The following is a 16,412-nucleotide window of genomic DNA, read 5'->3' as shown; positions in this document are numbered from 1 at the left end:
AAAGATAAATAATTCAGGAGCGGGCAAGTCCCTCTTTGTGGACGGTGGCCGCTCGCATGTCCCATGGGCAAATGCAAGCAGCAGGTCGCTCGCGATTGACGTAACATGGAGAGAGGAAGACGACGAGCTTCCTTGCAGCTAGTAGTGGGAGCATGCACATGCACAGATAGGTCATCATCGTCTGTGGTTGTGCAGTCGAAGGAATCGGTGGCACTAAGAAGCGCAATAAGAAACAATATAATATCGAAACCGACAGTATCTTCGAAGCGCTGACCCGGACAGGCGGCTGGTCGGAAATATGGGTTCGAGGGCCATGTGATATCGATGTGTTACGCAAGCCTTCTGCACGTGGCGCCGACAACAGTGGAGGCGAAGCAGGTCGAAGCTTCGTGATGGCCGCCCGATCGCGCAATGCATGGCCGCAAGCGCTCGTGACCAGTCGTCACCAAGTCGTCGTCCGTCACCTGTAGTACCTGTGCGGGACGCTCATGGCGTGCCACGCGTCGGTCGCCGCCTGGTCGTCCCACATACAATAATGACGGTCACCGACATTCTGATGACGCGACCGGTCGAGTGACGACGCGACGTGGCAACGAGTAGCTGCTTGCATGCAAGGCGCGTCGAGAGCCATGGACACGGAGCTACAAGCTATGAAATACTGCGCGTAAGAGTTATCGGCGAGAGCACTTGCTACTAGATATTAGAGTGCAAAGGACCGGCTCCGCGCCACGAGGTCGGTGGCGTAAATGACGCCGACGAGCCGCCCTTTCCCCGTCACGTAGAGCTCGGGCGTCTTGTGCACCGAGATGAGCAAAATGACTTTGGACGCAAACGTATCGCGGTGTACGTGGACGTTCTCGGCGTCGAGGCTCAGCAGCTCACAGCCGACAAGGTCGACGCGCTCTTGCGTGCGGAGTTCGCGCGTCTGATCGCTTGTGAGGCCCGCGATCGCGAGCTGGCTCGTGAGGCCCATGTGCCGCGACCGTGGCGTGATCGCCGCCGACTCGGAGTCGGGACTCGATGCAAAACCAGTATTGTCAGCGCCATTCGGTGGCGAGAAGCCAAAGGGCGGCCGGGGCACGAGGCCGGCGACGCCGTCGACGACGTGGTTCCATGTCTGGAGCAGCGCTTCGAGCTCGTCCCGCTCAATGACGCCAAGAAAAATGCGATTGCTGTCGTCGTCGACGACGGGGAAGCGGGGCACGGCCGCCGGCGCATTGGCTAAAAAGTCAGCCAGCGACGCCCGCGACTGGCGGCGGGAGACGACGTGCGAGAGCGGCACGGCGTGCATGAGGTCGGTGGCCACCAGTGCATACGACGTCTGTCGCGTGAGGTCGGGCCACTGCGGCAGACTCTTGTCGCGCGCAATCGTCTCGTACATGTCGAGGGAGATGAAGCCTGCGATCGCACGCCCGAGCAGCACCGCGAGCAAGACAGGGATCATGTACGTGAGCTGCTGCGTGAGCTCAAACACGATGACGGCAATGCTAAACGTGCCCGTGACACCGGCCGTGAACGACGCGGCGCCGACGATCGCGTAGCCGGCTGGCACAATGTTGGCGCTGGGCGACGTGTATGCAAGGAACTCGCCAAAGAGGCGGCCGAGCACCGCGCCGAGCGCAAAGACAGGCGTAAAGATACCGTTGGGCACGCCGACGCTTGCGGCGAGGGCCGTCGCGAGGAACCGAACGAGGAAGAAGAGGCAGAGGTTGAGCGGCAAGGACGGCGCGCCCCAGTACGTGCCAAACTTGTCATCTACCGTCACGCATATCAGATCCCTTCTCAATCGACAACATGTGTGTACACAGAAGCGTGTGGTTGGAGTGGTCGAGGTCCTTGGCGAGAAACATATCGTCGATGATCGACCGGTTCCCAAGGAGCATGCAGTTGCCGTACGCGTAGTCGAGCATCGCAAAGGCCGTACCGACAGCTGCCGCATACCGAAATGGCTTGGCCCCCCAGAGACCCATGTTGCTACAGTCATAATGAGCAGCAGCTTGTCATCGCTGAGGTAGAGAGGTACCGGCGACGGACGTTGACACACCACGAGAAGGTCCGAACAAACACACCGGCGAGGACGCCGCAAACGATCGCAAGGAAGAGGAAAAGATGGTCCCGAACGACGCCGAGTGAAAGTCGAGATCGGTCGTGAAGAGCGCTGCGTTGCGGTCGTTGCCGCTGAGCACGTTGAGCCACCGAAACATGATGACGCCGACGACCGAGCAAAAGAAGGCGCGCCAATAGTTGCTCGTCATGTAGTAGGTCGTCGTGACCTCAATCGAGAAGAGGACGCCGCCGATGGGTGTGCCAAAGGCGGCAGTGACGCCAACCGCACACGCGGCCGAGAGCGCGTGGTGCGTGAGGTCGGGCGACCGCTTGATGTCCTTGAACAAGGGCAAGCGAAGCAGCTGGTTGGCAATGATGCAGCTCAAGTGCACGAAAGGGCCTTCCTTTCCGATCGAGAGGCCGCTTCCAAGCGCGCACACGAGGCCGAGGAACTTGGAGATGAGCGCGAGACCCGACAAGTAGCGCGGCAGCACAAAGCCGCCGAGGATCGATCGCATTTCTACGTCCGCAATGATGCTGCTGCAATCGAGGCGAGAATCGTAATGGATCTACCTGGAATGCCAGAGCCGGCGGCGCTCGGGCAAATGAAGAAGGTGAGCGTCACGCCCAGCATGAGGATGCACACGCGGTACCCGACGTAGAGGAGGAAGCGCGAGAGAAAGTTGGAGCCGAGGTTGGTCACGACTGCGTGGAGCTCGGTGATGCCCAGAACGGCGGCATCGACGCCAAAGGCTGTGACGGACGCCATGACACCGAGCACGACGAGGTAGATCCACGAGCTGCGAAAGAGCGCATAGAGGATCGCATCGCACGACCGCCCCGAGGCGTCGACCATGGTCTCCAGCTGCCACTTGCGCTCGGGCGACCGTGGCAAGTTGCCGGCCACCGCTGTTGGTTCGTTGCTGCCATCGATCGGTGGCAGCGGCGACGGGCGGTACGTGTCAAACGTGGCATCGAATGCATACTCGTTGGACGTCCCGCGATGCATGTGGGCCAGCGAGATGGACGAGATCGAGACGCGCGGCTCATGCTCCATGGAGGCGCGGGGCGTCGACGAGGCCTGCGCGTTGATGGGATCGCGGCCATCGGCGGCGGCGACGTCGACGGCGACCTGCGCTTGCATCGTCGAACAACTTTGTTGTTGTTTGTGGTCGCGTCCGGATACCCCGCCAAGATATTCCATGGGTTTTAAACACATAAAATACACTACAAACGCCAAGTCAAGACACATTCATAGCAGCCACATGGATCGATCTATTCAGCGTATCCGGAGGATGCGTGGCGCCAACCTCAGCGCTGGGCTGAGCGCCGGCCGATTGTCAGACAGACAAGACGCCACCGTGCATCCTCGACGACTTGATCCGTCATCGAGCCAAGATGTGGACAAGTTGTCATGTCCAAGCCTGCAGTTGCTAGCCGGTCGCACCCGCTCAAGTGGCATCGTGTTGGTGCTGTTCATTGACAGCTCTGTGTCCGACTAGTAGGGCAGCATCATGAGCGTGTCCGTCTGCGCAGGTCCGAGGCTAGAGACGTCTAACATTAGGAAGAGATGGAAATTGTGGTGAGTATCCGGTAGACTGCCAATCGTTTTGAGCTTTTTGTGTTTTAAACGTGGCAATCGGGCGCCAAAATCAAGAGCAAACAGACAATAATGTTGTGTTGTGCGACGAAAATCTATCCTCCTATGCGACTCGACGCTAGTGCAGAATGAGCGTTGGCTTGTTCTCGAGCGGGACGTAGCCGGGAAGCACCATGTTGGTCTGGTCCGTGATCATCGACGTGATGGACGGTCGCACTTCGTTGAGACTCGCGAGCTGGTTCTTGAGCATTTCTTGCCAGCCCGTCTTCCCGGCCGAGTGCTTGTAGCCATACGCAAAGTACGAGAGGACCGCGAGCAGGATCCAGCAAAAGCCGAACCCAATGTCCTTGGCCGGGAGCTGCGCAATGAGGAACCAGTTGATCGTGATGGCGAGGATCGGCACGAACGGCACAAGCGGCGCGCGGTAGCAGTCGACGGGGCCGACGTTTTGCGGGCACTTGACGTAGATGGTCGTCGCGAGGCCAATGACGGCCGCGAAGAGAATCACCGCGACGACGAGGAAGCCGACGCCGCCGGACTCGGTCTCAACGTAGCCCTTCTCAAAGCAGAACATCGAGATGCACGAGCAGGCGACCATGGCGCCCGTGAGCTTGTACGCAAAGACAGGCGATGCCTCGCGCGTCCGCGCCAGAATGAGCGCCGAGTTGGTCATGTTGAACGAGACGAGAATGCCAAAGGACACAATGTTCCAGAGGTAGTCGAACGGCACCAAGATGGCGAAGAGCGTAAAGAAGATACCGGTGATGACCGTGCACCAAAAGAGGTTGCCGTTCTTGTCGACGCGGCCAAAGATCTCGGGCAAAAGGCCGTCGACCGACATGGCGTACATCAAGCGGGGCTGCGCGAGGAACGAGATCAAGACGACCACCGGCATCGTGCCGACTTCACCAATGTGCACGATCGTCGACGCCCAGTGGTACCCGACGTTCTGGAAGCCCGCGGAGAAGTAGAAGCCACCGACCGGGTCCGAGTTGTACTTCATCATGCCCGAGAGCGCCAGCGAGGCAAACGCAGAGAGGAACATCGTGCCTAGAATCGTCCCGACCACCGCGCGCGGCATGATCTTGCGAGGGTCCTTGGCCTCGGCCGCGAGGCAGCACACTTCGTCAAAGCCGACGTAGCCAAAGAACGCTTGGGACGCACCGAGCATCATGCCCTGGAAACCGTACCGGTTCTTGGCTTCGTCGCGCGGCGGAATGAACGGCGTCATGTTGTCGAGGTTGGTGGCGGTGAAGCCCGCAAAAATGATGAAAATGACGACCACGATCTTCGTGCCCGTGACCGTGTTGATGAAGAGCTTGCCAAACTTGATGCCGACGAGGAGGATGAGCACCGAGACGGTCATGACGAGCGCGGCAAGGAACGACGCGTGCGGCAGGTTGAGCCAGTCGTACTTGGCGCTCTCGTTCGGCGAGCCTTCGACGAGCCACTGCTGGACTTTCGTGCCCCACGAGCGCGCGACGCCGGCGCCCGACATGCCATACTCGAGCGTCAAGAGCCACGCGCCAATGACGGCCGGGAGCTCGCCGAGAATGTGGTACGAGTACGCATACGTCGAGCCGGACGACGGAATGAGCGAGCTCATCTCCATGTAGGCGAACCCGCTCAGAATGCACGAACAGCCGGCAACGACCCAGCCGATAAAGGCGGCGGGGCCGGCCGCGCCACTGATAATGTCGCCCGTCGTCGCAAACACACCGGACCCGACCGTCGACCCGATGCCAATCATGATGAGGTCGCGCAGACCGAGCTCGCGCGGGAGCTCTTCCTTGCGCTCTTCGGCCTCAATGACCTCGATCGGCTTGGTCCGGAAGAGGTTGTCGAGGAAACCCATGCTGGAGGAAAATCGCAGAGTGGTCGAAAGCAGCGATGGTTTGTCGCCGGCCAGTTGGGCAATCACCTGCGACATGCCCGTCCTACTGTACTCAAATAGTGTGCCTGTATGTGCACCGCCGTGTAGAGAGAGGAAGAGTCGACACTATCAATCGCCTTGTACGACATCATGTCGAGTCAAACGATTGTTGTGAGCTTGTACGCGAATGCACTTGTTTGGATAGAGCTCGTGTCGTGCAAACGTACGGCTCACTTACCGTGGATGTCCCATCGATAACGCGGTGTCGGTAATTAGTGTATGATGTACGTGAGCGCGGCTTGTGATTGGCTACCTGGAGCGACTTTGGCGCGGACTGGCGGTCGGCAGTCGCTCGTGGCCACGAATCGGCCTCGAATGGGTTACGAGCGACATGTGCCATTTCTTCGTACATGGTTGCCAGTTGCAATATGACGCACGGGACACATGTGCGCAAGGTTCTTGTGATCCAGAATGCGTGTTAGAGGAACGATTACCCACGAATTCGGCTACCGGTATTGAATTTGCGGTGAGCACGAGGTGTGGACACGTGGTGACGGGTTAAAGTGGTGCAGCAGCTTCGCTTCTTGGGTCCGTTCTGGTGTACAAGGTGATCTATGCCAAGAATACATGGTGGTGGTGAAGTGTTAGAGCCTCGGGAAAAACCACATGCCCTTGGAAACCACGTCGATCGATGATTCTCCTTGCCGAAAACTCGATCCTTCCGCGCTTCAGCTGCACTTTAGCGGGGTCTTGTTCAGATATGGGTGTCCACTCGTGGGTGGCAACTGAACATCTTGCCGATTGGTATCTAGGAAGCACTCGCGAGATCGTGTTGAGAATTGGTGAACCTAGATTCTGCGAATAGCGCAAGTCCAGACCGATGATGAATGGTGGAAATGCTGCTGTCGCGGTGCTTCTGTGTGGCGTAAGGAAGGGTCACAAGAACATCGGCCTGCAAGAGGTTTTGGTGGTGTTGCGCAAGGTTGTCCAATCAGATTGCTTCATCCCACTCCTGTAGACGCTCCTGGCGCAACTTGGTCAACTTGACCAATACTAATGCGCTCATCGGCAATTCTTTCTCAGAAACCAACGACGATTGGCACATGAGGACTGGTACGCATGAAGGGCGCTCGTTTGTATGGCCTTTAATGCGGCGTTGTCGATATCGCCGCGCTGCGCATGTCGTCAGCACAGCGAGTCGTACTCTACGTCCTTAGCTGAATGTCATTCAGCCGAGGACAACTTGTATACGCAGTACGAATATTGACATTTGGACATAATTGCACTGTGTTTGTGCGCCACACTCGTCCATCGCTAATACTAGTACCGAGCTCCTACGGCATCCCCTCTTGCGCTGTGCATATCCATATTGACGTATTGAAACCGCGCCTACACGAAAAGAGCAATATTTGAAGCAATCGAGGGCTCGTTTGGCGGTTCGAAGCACCGAATGCCCTGCACTTGGATTCTGTATGTCGCAACGGCAACTTCGAATATCACTACCAAGTCCCTCGTTGCAGCGAAGAAAGATATCGAAGTTGCACTCCCACACGCCATGCAGGCCACGCTCGCCCGGCCCAAGCGCGGTTCGTCCGACGCCGCCACCCGCAACGCTGACGCATGACCCTCGTAGACACCGTCGACGTCGACATGGCGGCGCTGCCGTCGCTCTGGGATGCGCGCCACTCAGCCAACCAGCTGTGCCTGCACGCGTACGAGGTGCCGGTCAAGGACTACGTCGAGGTCAAGATCGGCGGCCACCCGCTGGACCACAAGCACGCCGCGCAGTACCGGCCGACAGTCGTCTCGGCGCCCATGAAGATGGTGCCTCACAAAGGCGGCTCGCTCAACCAGTCGCCAGCCTTTGGCGTGCACTACAAGGAAAAAATGCAGTACGTCGAGGTCAAAATTGGCGGCCATCGCTACGACCACAAGCGCTGCGTGTCGCTGGAAGCGTCGCTTGTCGGCTTCAACGACCAGCTCGCGACCATCGAGCGGGGCGCGCTCGGCTGCGCGCTCTGCCAGTCGTTTACCGACGCAGCGCTTGTCCAGCTCTACTGCCGCCACGCCGTCTGCGCGCCCTGCTTTGAGACGATGGCCATCAACAATGACAATGCGACGCGCGTCCTCTGCGGCGTGTGCTTTCAAAAGGTACCGTTCATGCGCCCCGCGCACCAAGCAATCGTCGCCACAACGAAGATGTCGGACGAGAACCGGCCATCTGTGCCGCTGCATTCGATGTCGCTGGCCGTCGCGAGTGCCACCTTGGGCCACTATGGCCCCAAGGCGGTCCGCCGAATTAGCCATGCGTTGCGCAGCATCTCGATCGGTGCGCGTGTCGTCGACGCGCCCGAGACGTCGTTGCTTGCGACCGAGAATGTGCAGGAGCTCGTCAATGCGATCGTTGATATGGACGGCGCGGCCCGCTGGGCGAACCGCGTCGCGTCGCTCCTCGAGCCGTCCAAGCTCCTCCGCTACGAGTATGTGCGGACCTTGGGCTCTGGCAACTTTTCCGAGGTCATGCTCATGAAGCGGTGCGCCAGCAGCAGTGTTTTACCAGAGTTCCTACATGTATGTGTGTCGTAGACGGTCGTCCCAAAAGCTGTGCGTGCTCAAGGAAAGCGACAAACTCCAAGAGGCCATGAACGAGGTCAACTTGCTCTCCAAGTTGAAGAGTCCGCACGTAGTGCGTCTGGACGGGTACTTTATCGAGCAGGTATTATGGCCTCTCGTCGTCTCGACGGGTGATAATGACGACTCATGATTATTGTAGATTGGTCATCTGCATTACGTCTACCTCGAGCTCGAGTACTGCAACAATGGCACGCTGCACGACTACATTGCCAACCTTGTATGTCGTCGCAATGTCCGTTGTCGTGTGGTTGAGAAGACGCGTAGGACGGACGGCGCGTGACCGATGACGTCTTTGCCCGGCTTTTTTTGCAGCTCTGCTCGGGTCTGACCGAGATTCACAAACACGCGATCGTCCATCGCGACATCAAGCCCGACAACCTCCTCCTCAATGTACGACGACGAGTCCTCTAAAACCGTAGTATCTAACAGCGTGCTGTTAGAGCGACGGCGTGGTCAAGATCTCGGACTTTGGCGTCTCAACGTGTCTCGAGACGGCCCTTGTGACGCGTCATGCCGCCGGCACCATGTCGTTCATGGCACCCGAGGTGCGCAGGTATTTTTTCGGCGAGCCCGTCGTGTACGATTGGTCGGCCGACATTTGGTCGCTTGGCGCCGTCGCGGTGGCCTTCCTTCTGGGCACCAACGAGCCCCGCGTCGCCGTCCGCCCCGGTATGCCAATATTTCGTATAGACCTTGCCATGACTCACGTTCGTTTCCAGTCGACGAGGTGGTGGCCGAGTTGGCGGCGCGCCATGTCCCGGCGCCGTACCAGCGTCTTGTTGCAGGCGCTCTGCAGCCCGACCCAGCACAGCGCGCGACGCTTCCGCAGCTCGCGTCGTGGGTCGCAGCGGCTTACTCGAAATTATAATACTGGCTTGTACTACCAAGGCCATACATGTGCGTCAAGCTTATAGCCTTGGTACTACCAACTAAATATATATAATATATGAAAGATTTTCCATCCAGTGCGTCTTTACAAGTTCGTACGATTGCATGCGACACCTTCATGTCCACACAGTGACAATATTGTCCCAGCCGCCGGTCGCCAGCACGTGGGGGTATCGCGGATGGCACTCCACGGCCATGCACACGTTGGTGTGCGGCCGTGCGGAGAAGAGCACGCGCGGCCGCTGCGACGCGTAGACGAAGACGTGCCCATGGACATCGCCGGACGCGAGAAGGGCGCCAGTGGCATTGAACGAGCAGTGAATGCCGTAGCCTTGGCTCGTATGGCCTTCGTAGCGCGTCTAGAAACAAAGACGGTTCGATGGACACCACGGCACAGTCTGACCTTGGAGAGCTTGAGCGACCGCGTCGAGACGGTCGCCATGTAGTTGCCGTGGGATTGGAGCGCGAGGTATGGCGCCGTCGGGTGCACCTGTACCGCAGCATGAGATGGATGGTAGACGACCCAGCGACAGGTGTACGCTGATGGACGAGCACGTATACCCTTGGCTGTAGATGCACTGCTTGATGAGCGCGCCCTACGCGTCGTCAATATTCAACCTCCACGAACTCGAACACGTCGTACGCTGCTAAAGTCCCAGACAGCGACTGCCTTGTCTGCCGCGCTCGTCTTGGTCACGGTGCTGCTCGAGAGAAACTGCGTACGGCTTTCGGCCGAGGCAGTTTTGGGGAGAAAAGCAAGGGCGTGGACCTCTCCGCACGTCTGCTGGAGCGCTCGGACAGTGTTGGCTCGCATGTCCCAGCAAACAACATAGCCTGCATCGTCGCCGGCGAGGACGAGGTGCATATCGCTCGGGTGCATGGCCAACGCTGTGAAGCGGTGCGCGCCGGCATACGTGGCGCGGGCCTGCATCGTTTCGACATCAACGTGAACGAGCGTATGATCGTAGCTGGCGCTCACGAGGCTCCGCCTACGCCACAGCATAGCGATGTCGCTCGCGAGAAGAAAATCTGTTGCATACCCATCGAGCGCCCATTGAACGTCCTTGATCGCGTCGGTATGAAGGCCGTCGAGTTGCCGCTTGCAAGCGGCGCGAAACGCATCGTAGATGTGCATGGTCGCACTCATGCCCGCCGTGGCGAGGAGTGCTGGGAACTGTGGGTTCCAGCGCACGCAGTTGACACGGTACCGAGCTCTCCAACGCTGCAACTCGCGAGACGGGACACTGGCGTCACTCGATTCGGCGGCGGGTGGTGCCGCATCGGCGTCCAGCAAGGCCGGCAGCGGCGGTCTCTCGGTCGGCGCGGAGGATGGAGCGCGTGCGACGGCCCGCCGTTTGGGCTGGTACGCGGCTGCATTGGGCGTCGGGAGGGCGATCGCATGCGCCAGCGATGACGCAGCCTTGCGCTTCAAGCGCGGTGGGCTCGGCGTGTCGTCCGAGGTCGCCGACTCGTAGCCTTGAAGAAGGTCCATTCCGAGTGCCCTGTCGTGGTTTATCCGGATACATCCGGATAACGTATCACGAATCCCGATGTGCGTACCCTTGACCCACTACAAGTTGTATGTACTCGCTACCGATCGTACGTGTGCGTGGTCATATTGTCATATTGTCATATTGCCAAAATAAACATGTTTGCTGCCTCCACGGACCTTCGTCCACGCCGCCAGCATTCCGCATCTGCTTCATCAAGCGACAAATGTTTCAAACTATCAACTCGATGCTGAAAGCACCGAGCGCTTTTGCATTGCATTGCCTTCGTGCTCCAAGGTCAAAACTACTCGATGGCATAGGTGCACCAGATGCAGCATGATCTTGCTGCCACGGGCGTTGGGCCAAAATAGCTCTCGAGATCGTTCGAGTTTGGCTGGAAGGCGCCGGCGAGATTGTGTCTCGCCAACGGCAGCGCTGTGATCCCACTCGTGTTCTTGCACTTCATTTTTGAACGAGTTCCATGCACTCAAGACCCTTGCTGCTGTGGCTGGTCGCGGCAACCGCGACGTCGTCGGTCCTCGCGGCTTGCCCCGGCGTCGTCCCGCCTCAAGGATGCGCGGCAAGCGCCGCTTGGACGCAGCTCTTTGTCGGTGGCTACGCCTATTGCGTCGCGAGAAGCGGCGCCTTGTGCTCGCCGAGCTCGTTGGGCGCGTGCCCCGGGCCACAAGAGAACCTCGAGTTTGGTTCGACGTGCTCGAAGAACCGCATCACAGGCGTGTATGCGTGCGAGGCGCGCTCGACGTGTCCGCCGAGCCTCGAATCCGGCTCGCTCGGTAGCAGCTCAGGCGACGCGTTTCCATGCGTTCTCGACCAGACAATCCCAGCACTCGACACGTGCCTCTTCCCGACAAGCGACGGCTGGACGTCAATTAGTGTCGTAGGCATGGACTCGTACTGCACCCGCGCCAACGCGGCAGGCTACTGCTCGGCAAGCATTCGCAACGGCGCGTGCCCCGTGGCGCAACCGGGACTGCCGCGCGGATCCGAGTGCCAGCTCTTGGACAATGGCGTCTACGGTTGCGTCGCCCGGACGAGCTGCGTCACGACGCCCACTGTGGCCCCCGCTGTGCCCTGCGTTGCGCTGCCTCCGATCAAGCTGGCTCCGTAAACCGACTAAAGAGAGCCATTTTATTTGCACGCTTCGTCGAGTGCATTGAGCTTGGCGTTGCTTACCAGCATGAGGTGGCAACAGGCCGATGACTACACTGGTTATCGACCATGTCATGTTAGCATTATAACCACTACAACGTGTCGAAGCGCGCTGTGACGGCGCCACGTCATACCACAGCCTCGTTCAAAAGCCCGAGCAGCCTGCTCTTCGTCGGCTTCTCCGGCTCCTCGCCCAAGACGAGTGGCCGCGCCAGCACCTTGTCCCGCGGATCGCGCTCCTGCTTCCGCCTGCCTAGATCAAGTTCCTCAACCGAGTGTACACAACGAAGTAAGTCCGACAATTCTATTTAGCATAGTTTTATCTATTGTAATAGACGACTCACTTCAACAACAACGATGCCACGTCATTGGCCTGTCGCGATGTGGCACAAGGCTGAGGTATAGAGTGGCCGCACCGTGCTCGTGCATGCCGTCAAGCAGAACCCTAATCTTCGATGCAGCATTTTAACAGTTTTTGCAGCATAAATTGCGCCAACCAACTGCAGCCAAATAGCCTGGTTCTGGCCATGGTCCCAGCATTCGTAACCGGGATCCATTCACACGTCAATTGCCTTTTGAGTTTTAGCCGCAAACTGTGCGACGTCCACGTGGTGCCACATTGCACATATCTTGCCCACTTTGCACTTGCCAAATATTATCACACAATACTCGAATTCATTTCACATATACCCCTACAGGCTCGCCCCTTTCTCTACAACTTGGGCTTTTCAACGTCACCGTCGTCGTCGTCCACGATCGGGCCGTCGAGGGTCTCGTCGTGATCAAACTCTTGGCCGCGCTTCTCGGGCCCGATGAACGTCAGCAGCGCCAACGACCCGAGCACGATCGCCAACAAGAGTGCAATCACCTTGGCATAGTCAAAACGCTCCACGCCGGCTTCTGTCGCTGGCAGCGGGTACACTTCGCTGAGCGACGCCTCGATCGTCGACGCGGTCGCCGAGATGAGGTTACCGAGCTGATACGAGGTGCCGACGATGAACGTCGAGTACGACGGCGGCGCGAGCTCCATGAGGTGGATCGGGATCACACCCCATGCGCCCATGACAAAGAACTGCATGAAGAAGGCGGCGCCGATGATGCCATGACCCGTCGAGAAGCAGTACGGGTACAGAACGCAAGCTGCGCCGACGACACACGCGAGGATGCTAAAGCGGCGGCCAAACACCTGCGAGTAGTAGCCCATGGCCGAGCCGCCCACGATCGCACCGACGTTGGCGATGACCTGCGTCACTGTGACCTCATTCGCGCTGAACAAGAGTGTGTTCTTGAGCATCGTTGGGTACAGATCTTGCGAACCGTGCGAGAGAAAGTTCATGGCAGTCATGAGCAGCACAAGGTAGGAGAGAAGGACCCACTGACGCTGAAGCACAAGCTTGCCTTCCGAAACAAACGTCGACGAGGCTGCGTCCGCGCGACGAAGGTGGCGCTCTGTGAACGCTTTCGTTTCGGGCAACATCATGCGGAAGAGAATGATGAGGACTGGCGGACATGCGCCAAACCAAAAGAGCGGACGCCATCCATGGCTCGTCGTGTTGACAAACACACGGGCAAAGACGACCGCGAGGAGGTACCCGAACGAATAGCCTTGCTGGAAGATGCCCGAAATGAGACCGCGGGCCGTTGCGGGGCGTCTTCAAGGGCCGTCGCCGCCGCGTTGCCCCACATACCGCCCATGGCAATGCCGTAGAACGCGCGCACCCACATAAACTGCGTGAACGTGTTGCAAAAGCCCGTCGCGAGCTCGAGCACGATGAAGAGGATGTTGTTGACAACGAATGGCCACTTGCGGCCGTACCGGTCGGCCGCAATGCCAAAGAGGATAGATCCGATCGGACGCAGCATGAGCGTGACCGAGATCCCCCACGTAATGTCCGTGTTGCTCTTGTTGAACTCCTTGGCGAGATCCGAGAGCGTCATCGAGACGGTGAAGAAATCAAAGGCGTCCCACGTCCAGGCCGCAAAGCCAACACCAAAGTTGAGCCACTGGAGCCGGTCGAGCGTCTTGAGGAGCGCGATGGGGTTGGGAACCGGTGCCATGGGCGGCTTGAGCGACGAGACGCGCGTGCCGAGGTACTCTTTGGCTGTCATCTTGGGCTGCGCGGCCTTGAAGGGCACGACGTCGGGGCTGCCCGTCGGTGTCTGGACGACCGCATAGTCGTTCTTGGGAGTCGATGCCGTGAACAAGGCAAATGGTGAGTTTTGTGAACCGATCGACGAGTTTGGTCGCCGAGGTAGCTTCAACCAACGTGGCGCGGAGCCAAAGACACGGCTGGTTGATGGGCACCTCTGGATCTGTAAGGCCTGGATCGGTTGACCAGTTGACGTCGGTATGGCGCGTCGATGATACGTACATCCATCTTCAAGTTCGCACCTAGTTGAACCTCCCAGCGGCTGCTACGTCCTTTCCGCTCGCCATCCAAGGCGTTATCGCAGGAGAGGGCCCTGCACAGGTGTACTTGAAGTCATGCATATCGTGCTGCGCAATAGTGCCTGTCCCGACGGTGTCAGACGAGGCAAAGTATGTGGCCGACGACGAGCGAAGAGAGAGAAAGAACATGATGTTTGACATCCGTGGTGTTGCCTCCGGCACAACAGTTTGGCTCGACAAGTTGCGAGGTCTTAAGAGGTCTGTGAACGAACTTCAAGGTCGGAGCAACCCTCGCGCATGGTCGGTGCCAAGGCGTCATCTTGGTCGCAACAGATCGCCACGTCGTGCCACTTATTCCTTCCCTTGCCTCGAAATTCGAACTCGCTTCGCACGCTTCCCATCCCTGTCTTTGGGACGAAATCGTTGGTCACTCGTGTCCCTACCAATCTTATACTACAGTCGCGGGTCTTTTGAGAAGAATCCGGCGGAGAGGATCTGTGCGGGCGTCCAAGACAGCATGTTAGCAACAAAGTCACCCATACTTGGGTCATGGGTCAGTCCCACCTGTCACAATCGACATCAAATCGAACCAGATGTTGACGCGGTGAATTCTAGCCGCACACGCTGCCACGTCGTTGAAGGTGGCCCAAGGCCACTAATGACGCACCCTCTAATGGGTTCCAGAGTCCTCGCCCAATTAAATTATATACTAGTAAACGAACTTATATTGCCTGCCTGTTGGGGATGCGTCTGTCCGACCAGAAAGGCGAGGTCCATGTCCGATCTCTTGTCCTGCAGCTGCGCGATTCATGAAATAGAGCAGGGTACCAAAATCAAAAACCATCTACGGTACACGCTTGGCAGCCTTTCTGATGACGCGACGAGAGGCCCTTGCGTTGACCTTCGTCAGCCAGTGCGGCGGCATCTGGTCCGACGTCGTTGGCGCTTGGCAGAAACCATCCGAGCGCGGTTGATATCTGAAACCTCCGACGGCGTGGATGTGCTAGTATCTGCACGACGGCTACTGTACTTCAAGAAGCTTCGTTGGCGCGTTTCTTGTCCGATCTTGAGGTTGCCTGTCCGACCATGGAGTAGCCGCTACGACTTTTACGACGGCCCGTGCAACTCGCCGGGCAAGATTACTTTCACGACTCTTTCAAGCATTTGTCGTTGCTATTCCTCTACCGGTAAATGGAAAGATGCACCGATTGCTAGCGGCAGTGGGAGTCGTCACCTCGTGATGGGTTCTTGGTGGATTATTTTAAGACGCTCCAGTCCCAAGGGATGGGGAAATTTGGGGACTGGTATTTGATGTTGAAGTGCGTCCGTGGGACATGCAGTGCGCCGATCGAAGCAGCGATTGGAGACGGCCCAGGAGCAGGAGTACCAACCAATGCTCCTAGACAACGAGCGGGTGATGCGTGCAGCAGCGCCATGTGGGCAGCAGTGTCTCTACAACACAATCTCACTCGCCTTTTCGCGACCACTTTGGGTCGAGCATGCACGGTTCAAATCTGCCGTTTACAATGTCATGTCGAACCCTGGCACGAATTTACCGTAATGCAATTTCTTTCTTTTCCCTTGAATCGCATTATGCATCCACGACCGCCCCTACGTCCGTTGAACCCCGGAACGTCAAGTTCTAATACCCCCGAATCCTTTACCCGGGTAGCTATGGTGCGCACTAACACTGTAAGCTTAGTAGCGACCTCACCAACACAGCCCCAGATACCATGAGGACGTCTGCTCGAGCAGCTGGTGCAAGGAAACAACCATGTGCTTTCTGGTCAACGGGAAGCCGCCAACCAACTGTTGGCTATAGACATTCTGGCGCGAACAACCTTGCAAGCGCCCCATCCTCGTCTTTGGCTCCGCGCCACGTTGGTTGAAGCTACCTCGGCGACCAAACTCGTCGATCGGTTCACAAAACTCACTCTCTCTTTTGCTTCGCCCATGGCATCGACTCCCAAGAACAACTATGCGGTCGTCCAGACACCGACGGGCAGCCCCGACGTCGTGCCCTTCAAGGCCGCGCAGCCCAAGATGACAGCCAAAGAGTACCTCGGCACGCGCGTCTCGTCGCTCAAGCCGCCCATGGCACCGGTTCCCAACCCCATCGCGCTCCTCAAGACGCTCGACCGGCTCCAGTGGCTCAACTTTGGTGTTGGCTTTGCGGCCTGGACGTGGGACGCCTTTGATTTCTTCACCGTCTCGATGACGCTCTCGGATCTCGCCAAGGAGTTCAACAAGAGCAACACGGACATTACGTGGGGGATCTCGGTCACGCTCATGCTGCGTCCGATCGGATCTATCCTCTTTGGC

At 58.3% G+C, this 16,412-nt stretch overlaps 5 protein-coding genes across 5 annotated transcripts; 1 reads left to right on the top strand and 4 right to left on the bottom strand.

The window, feature by feature from the left end:
- Positions 1 to 700: 700 nt before the first annotated feature.
- On the bottom strand, positions 701 to 3,190 carry SPRG_01428 (hypothetical protein; the record flags this gene model as incomplete). Its single annotated transcript, XM_012339642.1, has 4 exons — positions 701 to 1,755; positions 1,805 to 1,974; positions 2,035 to 2,566; positions 2,620 to 3,190. The coding sequence occupies 4 exons, from the start codon at positions 3,188 to 3,190 to the stop codon at positions 701 to 703; spliced, it is 2,328 nt and encodes a 775-aa protein (XP_012195032.1).
- A 446-nt stretch (positions 3,191 to 3,636) lies between these two features.
- SPRG_01427 (hypothetical protein) lies at positions 3,637 to 5,506 on the bottom strand. Its single transcript, XM_012339641.1, has one exon. The coding sequence runs from the start codon at positions 5,499 to 5,501 to the stop codon at positions 3,765 to 3,767; it is 1,737 nt and encodes a 578-aa protein (XP_012195031.1). The 5' UTR covers positions 5,502 to 5,506; the 3' UTR covers positions 3,637 to 3,764.
- Positions 5,507 to 7,074: 1,568 nt separating this feature from the next.
- On the top strand, positions 7,075 to 9,021 carry SPRG_19036 (serine/threonine protein kinase; the record flags this gene model as incomplete). Its single annotated transcript, XM_012339844.1, has 7 exons — positions 7,075 to 7,105; positions 7,153 to 8,053; positions 8,106 to 8,235; positions 8,293 to 8,370; positions 8,418 to 8,543; positions 8,594 to 8,822; positions 8,873 to 9,021. 7 exons carry the CDS (start codon positions 7,075 to 7,077, stop codon positions 9,019 to 9,021), a joined length of 1,644 nt encoding a protein of 547 aa, XP_012195234.1.
- Positions 9,022 to 9,157: 136 nt separating this feature from the next.
- Positions 9,158 to 10,533, bottom strand: SPRG_19035 (hypothetical protein; the record flags this gene model as incomplete). Its single annotated transcript, XM_012339843.1, has 5 exons — positions 9,158 to 9,400; positions 9,445 to 9,531; positions 9,581 to 9,637; positions 9,685 to 10,030; positions 10,082 to 10,533. 5 exons carry the CDS (start codon positions 10,531 to 10,533, stop codon positions 9,158 to 9,160), a joined length of 1,185 nt encoding a protein of 394 aa, XP_012195233.1.
- A 1,880-nt stretch (positions 10,534 to 12,413) lies between these two features.
- SPRG_01426 (hypothetical protein) lies at positions 12,414 to 13,810 on the bottom strand (the record flags this gene model as incomplete). Its single annotated transcript, XM_012339640.1, has 2 exons — positions 12,414 to 13,310; positions 13,334 to 13,810. The coding sequence occupies 2 exons, from the start codon at positions 13,808 to 13,810 to the stop codon at positions 12,414 to 12,416; spliced, it is 1,374 nt and encodes a 457-aa protein (XP_012195030.1).
- Positions 13,811 to 16,412: the final 2,602 nt, after the last annotated feature.

The sequence above is a fragment of the Saprolegnia parasitica genome, assembly GCF_000151545.1.
Source record: "Saprolegnia parasitica CBS 223.65 unplaced genomic scaffold supercont2.3, whole genome shotgun sequence".
NCBI lineage: Eukaryota > Oomycota > Saprolegniomycetes > Saprolegniales > Saprolegniaceae > Saprolegnia > Saprolegnia parasitica.
This window is presented reverse-complemented; position numbering and strand designations above follow the sequence as displayed.

What these genes read in the sequence shown, in the direction of transcription:
- SPRG_01427 (XM_012339641.1), bottom strand. Translation starts at nt 5,501, where the DNA reads ATGGGTTTCCTCGACAACCTCTTCCGGACCAAGCCGATCGAGGTCATT.